The sequence below is a fragment of the Sorghum bicolor genome, chromosome 1 (genome assembly GCF_000003195.3).
Source record: "Sorghum bicolor cultivar BTx623 chromosome 1, Sorghum_bicolor_NCBIv3, whole genome shotgun sequence".
Taxonomy (NCBI): Eukaryota; Viridiplantae; Streptophyta; class Magnoliopsida; order Poales; family Poaceae; genus Sorghum; species Sorghum bicolor.
The window spans coordinates 69,890,679-69,897,541 of NC_012870.2; the positions used below are offsets into that span (position 1 = coordinate 69,890,679).

Sequence of the window (6,863 nt, forward strand, 5' to 3'; positions counted from 1 at the left end):
GACTAACTAGATTTAAAAGATTCATCTCGTGATTTACAGATAAACTGTGTAATTAGTTTTTATTTTCATCTATATTTAGTGCTTCATGCATGTGCCGCAAGATTTGATGTGACGTGAAATCTTGAAAACTTTTTAGATTTTGGTGGCAACTAAACACCAAGTGCGGCCGGCCGGAGCTGCAGTGGGTGTATGGGATTGTACGGCGCCTTCTGCAGGCAGCCAGGCCGGCGGTGGCACATGGTCTAACAACCAAAACGCAGGGCTCGTTCGTTTATTACTCTGGAACGCTTTCCCTATAACTGTTCCAGCTAGAATGATAAGCTTATTTCTATACATTGATTAGCTAGAATAGTTTCCAGCCTCAATCCAGGCCAACGAACGAGGCCTTAATGGTTTGGGTTGGATTTGGCTGAACTCTGAAATAGGTGGTTTGGTTTGGTTTCTTAGTCGTGCAAGAAATCATATGGTGTGTTTAATCATGCTGGTAATCAAATGGAGTGTTTCTTAATCATGGAGGCATGTTCTAAAAAAATCATGCTAGTAATCAAATGGAGTGGTGTGGGTTTGACATAACCCACTAGCAGAGCTAGTTGAACATGCGGCTTCGCTGGCTACCTTTCACGGGCTCTGGATGTACAATATCCCGAAGAACAATCGAGCAACACCTCTGCAAAAAATCCGGTGGGAGGATTGATCCGTAACACAGAACAGATCGTAACGAAGATGATTTGATTTTGGCATACAAACACCATAAACAAATTTCTGAAGAAAAAAGGAAAGAAAAGAAAGCACAGTGCAACAAAGAAGTAGAATGCACAACACAAGTACTTATCGTGTCCATCGATAACCACATCTCAGCGTATCATCCACTATATAGAACAGTAAGGATATATATATACGTGTTCTGTTAAAGTTCGACCCATAAGAAAATTGACAAACAAGAGATAATGCCTGTCAATGTTCCAGAAGTATCGACCACAACTACGTACCACACCTTTATATAGCTAATTTAATGTCTAATAGTAACCGATACCTCAATGTCCCATATATCCTAAATCCTCAAATAGACGGAACCTTCCTGTTAGGCTCAAAGACATACTTGATCAAAGAATCCTTGATGGACAGCAGCTGAGGGAACTCAGCCTTTAGTTTGGACGCGTCCATCTCGTTGTTGCTTCTAGGTGCGACTATGACCTTGGCCTGCTCTTCGAGTGTGAAGTTGGTCCACTTGAAATCAGGATTGATGTATTTCTTGTACATCTCTAGAATCTCATTGTGGCTGACAACGCCAGGGTTGGTGAAGTTCCATATCCCCCTGCAGTCCTGTTTCGCCATCTCAATGGAGATAGGCAGAAGCTCATCCAAAATTGTCATGCTGTTGGGAATGTTCACCACCTTGTCATAGCGAGCTATCTTTGTGATGAAGTTACGAGGGTTGCTTAGATCTGATGATATAGGCATCCTGACCCTAAGAGTACAGACATTATCATACTCCTTCAACAGCTCTTCCACCTGCACCATGTCAATATCACAGAAACTAGTTTCAGGCATTATGAAGAAGTAAAATCATTGATAAAAAGGAACAGCAAAGCTGAACTTACCATTGCTTTCGTTTTAGAATAAAAGGAACCCGTAAAGTTGGGTGTGTCTTCCTCTTTAAAGCCAATACCAGACCCTTCAGGGTGCTTAGCATCATACTCAAATATACAGCCTGTAGCATAATTAACCATGAGCAAACCCTGCTCACGACAGACGTCAGCAAGATTCAATGTGCCTACAACATTGGTGCGGACAGTGTCCTGTTTATGGGTCTCGCACCAGTCAACATTTGGTCTCCCAGTGACTCCGGCAGCATTGAAGACATGAGTTGGCTTCACATTTCTAATGTCCTCCAACAGCTGAGAGCGCTCCTCCAAGCGTCCTTTCCCATACTCATATAGAATCCCTTGCTTTTCACAAATCTTCCCAAGGAGGCCACCAATCCATCCAGTCCTGCCATAAATTAAGAACTTGTACAAAGGCTTTTGAGGGGCATCAGTGGTTCTTTTGGTACTGGTTGCAGGAGCTGTTGTGCTAGCTTCAGCTGGTGAAGAAGTAAGAGATTTGATTTCCTCAGTCCAGTTATGCCTTTCAACTCCAGGAGTCATCAACATCCTTGGGTGAGGGAGCAAAGCACCAGTAACATCTCCCCAGTAATCAGGATTGGTGGTGTACCACTCAATTGTCTTCTTCAAGCCCTCTTCCCATGGTGTGCGCTCTGCCCATCCCAGTCTCTTCAGCTTCTGATCATCCAGGAAGTACCTCTGGTCATTGAAGGGTCTGTTCTCAACAAACCTTATTACTTTCTCAGTATCCAAGCCAAAGAGCCTGCAAATGTCTTTGGCCACATCAATCACCCTCCTCTCCTTCACTGTACCAATATTATACACATGTCCAACCTCCCCTTTGTGAAGAACAACCTCAAAAGCTTCAGCCACATCCTCACAGTACAGGTAGCTCCTGACATTGGAACCGTCTCCATGAATTGGAAGAGGCAGACCTCTCATGGCCAAAAGAATGAATTTGGGGATGAGTTTCTCAGGGAACTGATTTGGTCCATACACATTGTTGCCACGAGTGGTAATCACAGGAAGACCGTACGACCTGCCATATGCCATCACAAGCATTTCAGCCCCAGCTTTTGTAGCTGAATATGGATTTGTTGGAAGCAACTGTGAGGCCTCATGGTTACCAACCACAGCATCTTCATCAGTTTCTCCATAGACCTCATCAGTACTGACATGAATAAACCTCCTGATCTGTCCAGTAACCTTGCAAGCCTCAAGAAGGACGTGTGTACCATATATATTGTTTTTTGTGAACTCAAATGAATTGCCAAATGAATTATCCACATGAGTCTGAGCAGCAAAGTGCATGATGGTGTCAATCGATTCTGTGACCAGAAGGTAGTTCACCAGATCAGCACTTGCAATGTCACCCTTGACAAACTTCAAATTTGGTGAAGCCCGCGAGGGGTTGAGGTTCTTTAGGCTGGAGCAGTAGTCAAGCTTGTCGAGGACAACAATCTTGTAGTGCGGGTAGTTCCTAACCAGGCGGTTGGCGACATGCGATGCAATAAAACCAGCAGCACCGGTGATGAGAATGTTCTTGGGCTCGTAAGTCGCCATCCTTGTCTGATAGTTCTCTGACCTATTACAATTTGTTAGCAAACACAATGAGATCAGGTCCATTCTCACAAGGACTGCTCATCTGTAAAGTACAGAAAAGCAAATAGAAGAGATTTTGTTGCCATCAAAGCTGAATTGTTTTAAACATGGGCACATTTAAGTAGTAGTAAAATGTAGTACTCGGATCTAATTTGAGGCCTTGTTTAGTTTGCGAAAATTTTTGGCTTTGGCCATTGTACCACTTTCGTTGTATTTGACAATTATTGTCCAATCATGGACTAACTAGGCTCAAAAGATTCGCCTCGCAAATCACAGGCAAACTGTTCAAGTAGTTATTCTCATGCCTCTAAAGATTCAATGTGATGGGGAATCTTGAAAATTTATGGGAACTAAACCAGGCCTGAAACTAACAATGACCCCAACTAACGATGACCCCAGAAAAGACAAACTCTATATTCATTTCAGATACATGGGTATCATGTTCTCTTAAGAGTTTTGCATGCTACACAATTAACACTACGAGTAAGGGCCATAAATACTACTACAAGTAAGCACAATTAGCTCGGTGAGGCAGAGAAAAAAAACAGAACACCTTCACGATACTATCCTCAAACCTAGAGAATCAACTCCACAACGCGGGAGGCAACCAATTCCATCGGCCACCCTTTCTCTACGAGCCTAGGAAGCATTGCCGCCGACTGAAGCAAACGAGGAAGCAGGAAGTGCCGGTCTGTCGGATCAGATCTATCGAGCTCGCGGCGAGCCACGAGGATCAGAGATCTATCGAGCTCGCCAGTCGCCACCATTGCGCGAGATAATAAATAATTCGAGACTCCGCGACGCGACCAGATTCAAGAGCAGGGACTCACGAGGAGCGGTGGCCGAGATCCAGGAAGGCCGCAGTGGAGGCAGAGCCGAGCCGGGGCGCAAGCCTGTCGCGGAGGCGAAGGACGTCCGCGGGCGGGCACGCGCGTCCCGTGCGGGCGGTGTCGGAGTTGTGGGGCGAGTGCGGGGAACCACGGCCGGACGATCACGATCACGATGCCTCCTGCCGCGACGGGGAGGAGGAGATCGAGAGGGAGGGGCCGTGCTGGCGACTAAAACGCGGGGCGGGCGCGGAGTTTTTTTTTTTCCTTGGCCGCTTCGCTGCGTGCTTTCTTCTAGTACGTAGTATACTCTCGCTGGCGCCTGGCGGAGGGCGGTGATCGGCTGCCCCCCCCCCCCCCCTGCCAAGCCAGGCCCCACTCAGCTTCTGACGGGCGGGACGTGACGGCCTGACCGGAGTAGGTGGGCGGCATCTCGCGCCACGCGGGTGGCGGGATGGTGATGACCGGTTGGGGATGCGGATCTCAGCCGCGCTTCTAAAGAAAATTTCCCCAGGAACAACAAATTGAAGTTCTGAATTTGATGCAGAGGCAACTGATTTAATTCAAAAAATTATCCCTGTTCATCCATAAATAAAGATACAATAAAATAGAAGCCATCACAAAAAGGAGACTGCTCCACTAAAAATACTTTTAAATATCTTAATAAGCAAGCCAAGCCCAACTTTGGCGAGTTGTGGCGTATGGCATAAAAATCTAGGGAGTGTTTGGATTCATGATATACTTTATCTTGTTATAGTTGTGACCAGCCAACATATATTAGGTTAGTGTTTGGTTGATGCACAGCTTTTGGTAGCCAACAATACATTTGTTTTTCGCCATAGAGTGTGGCGTTAGAATTTTTACGCCACATACCACAACTCACTACAGCTGGGCATGGCTGGACGTGGCAAACAAGCCCCTAGCGCTATAGTCTGTGGCGAAAAAACAAGTGTGCATGAGTTGTGGCTTCCAAAAACTAGGACATGTACCAAACACTAGTAGCCTAATAAATGGTGACACGCCACGGATGTGGCGAGGCAAAATGTGACATGAATCCAAACACTTAAAACAGAGATATGGTTGCCTTCCATAGCACATACTATTTTATCGACAAACAATGCATAGAAAAATATGGAAACAATTTAGTAAGGCCTCGTTTAGTTCACCTCAAAAACCAAAAACTTTTTAAGAATTCTTGTTACATTGAATTTTGCGGCACATATATGGAGCATTAAATATAAAAGAAAATAAAAACTAATTGCACAGTTTGTCTGTAAATCACGAGATGAATCTTTTAAATCTTTTGAGCCTAATTAGTCCATGAACAATAATTGTCAAATAAAAACGAAAGTGATAAAGTACCCGAAACCAAAAAAATTTTAGTAACTAAACAAGGCCTAAGAGAAGTTAGAGTACTCGAATACAATTTAAAATTGAAATTGCTCAAATGCAACAGTTATGCTTATAGAACAGGCAAACTCTCCGTAACGTTGGTTTACCAAATTGACTTTTGTATACCAGAGAGGATCATCTCTACTAACTACTCCTAAGGATCATTAACTGTACCAGTAATAATAATAAGCATCAGCAAAACGGTAAGATAGCGAACGTCCTAGCCCAAGCAATCACCGAAAGGTGCTCGCCCATCATGATCCACGAATATACAACTCAGGCCTTGTTTAGTTCCAAAATTTTTGGCAAAATGAGCACTGTAGTAATTTCGTTTGTATTTGACAAATATTGTTCAATCATGGACTAACTAGGCTCGAAAGATTCGTCTCGTCAATTCCGACTAAACTGTGTAATTAGTTTTTATTTTTATCTATATTTAATACTCCATGCATACGTCTAAAGATTCGATGTGACAGAAAATCTGAAAAAATTTGCAAAATTTTTGAGAACTAAACAATGCCTCAAGCGGCAACCAAACCTATGGCCATCCCTATGAAGCAGGAAATGCCTAGATCACATTCGTAACCCACCCACGCGACCGTACCTGGGGATGGCGAAGATCAGATCTACCAGGCTCGTCACCACAAGGAGCAAACAGAGGAACCGCCCCAGGAGGCCAGGAACAATACGAGAATTCAAATGATCAAATTCTGAGAGCAGGGACTTACGAGAAGCGGTCACCGAGATCCCGGAGCGCCGTGGCCCGCGCGCGGTGGCGACAGAACCGACACGAGCCGAGTCGGTGCGCAACGCAAGCCTGTTGTTGGCTGTTGCCGAGCCGGTGGACGGTTCAGCGCTTGCCGCGATGCGTGTCACGTGCGGGCAACGGCGGTGAAGGACGAAAATCACAGTTAGGCAGCAGCAGGAACTGAAGCAACGGTGATGCTCGCCGCGACGAAGAGTCGCGAGGGGTGGGGAATGAGAAGCGAGCGAGAGCGGGGAAGAGAGTCCAAGATCGTGAGGCGGGGTCTGGTGACTTATAAATGTGGGCTGCCAAGTGCGAGCCACCCTGACCCGGCCCCGAAAGTTGGTAGTCATCTTCTCGTAGCTCATATGCGTGGCCAATATCAGGTAACGTGGACGGGGCATGTGACGGGAGGTCGGTGGCGTCGGTCTTCTGGCACGAAGCGGATGGGATGCAGGCATCACGCAGATCTCAGTCGGTGTCTCTGCATCAAATTCCTAGATACATGCGGTTATTGGCTCGATTGGGACGTGATCATGTTTTTTTTGTGCGCTAAACGCCTAGACATTGTTTTCGTATCGCAAATACTGCCCGGGAGGCGGGGAGGGAGTGAAAAAGATGGCAGGCGGACAGTGTCACCAACACAACACGACGTCACGACCCCGTAGCGGACATTGGGCCGTCGGGCACCCG

The 6,863-nt window shown here is 45.9% G+C and overlaps 1 protein-coding gene across 2 annotated transcripts; it reads right to left on the reverse strand.

Moving 5' to 3' along the window:
- LOC8084919 (trifunctional UDP-glucose 4,6-dehydratase/UDP-4-keto-6-deoxy-D-glucose 3,5-epimerase/UDP-4-keto-L-rhamnose-reductase RHM1) lies at nucleotides 808–6,434 on the reverse strand. Of its 2 annotated transcripts, none has more exons than XM_002468043.2 (3): nucleotides 6,154–6,434; nucleotides 1,602–3,189; nucleotides 808–1,512 (listed from the first exon to the last, which is right to left on the reverse strand). In XM_002468043.2, the coding sequence occupies exons 2-3, from the start codon at nucleotides 3,165–3,167 to the stop codon at nucleotides 1,060–1,062; spliced, it is 2,019 nt and encodes a 672-aa protein (XP_002468088.1). In that variant the 5' UTR covers nucleotides 3,168–3,189; nucleotides 6,154–6,434; the 3' UTR covers nucleotides 808–1,059. The 2 variants fall into 2 exon arrangements, with proteins under 2 accessions (XP_002468088.1, XP_021306464.1); XM_021450789.1 differs by lacking the exon at nucleotides 6,154–6,434 and adding an exon at nucleotides 4,037–4,365.

What these genes read in the sequence shown, in the direction of transcription:
- LOC8084919 (XM_002468043.2), bottom strand. Translation starts at nt 3,167, where the DNA reads ATGGCGACTTACGAGCCCAAGAACATTCTCATCACCGGTGCTGCTGGT. An exon ending in ATTCTAAAACGAAAGCAATG is followed by an intron (nt 1,513 to 1,601) that starts GTAAGTTCAGCT and finishes GACATGGTGCAG; the next exon opens with GTGGAAGAGCTGTTGAAGGA.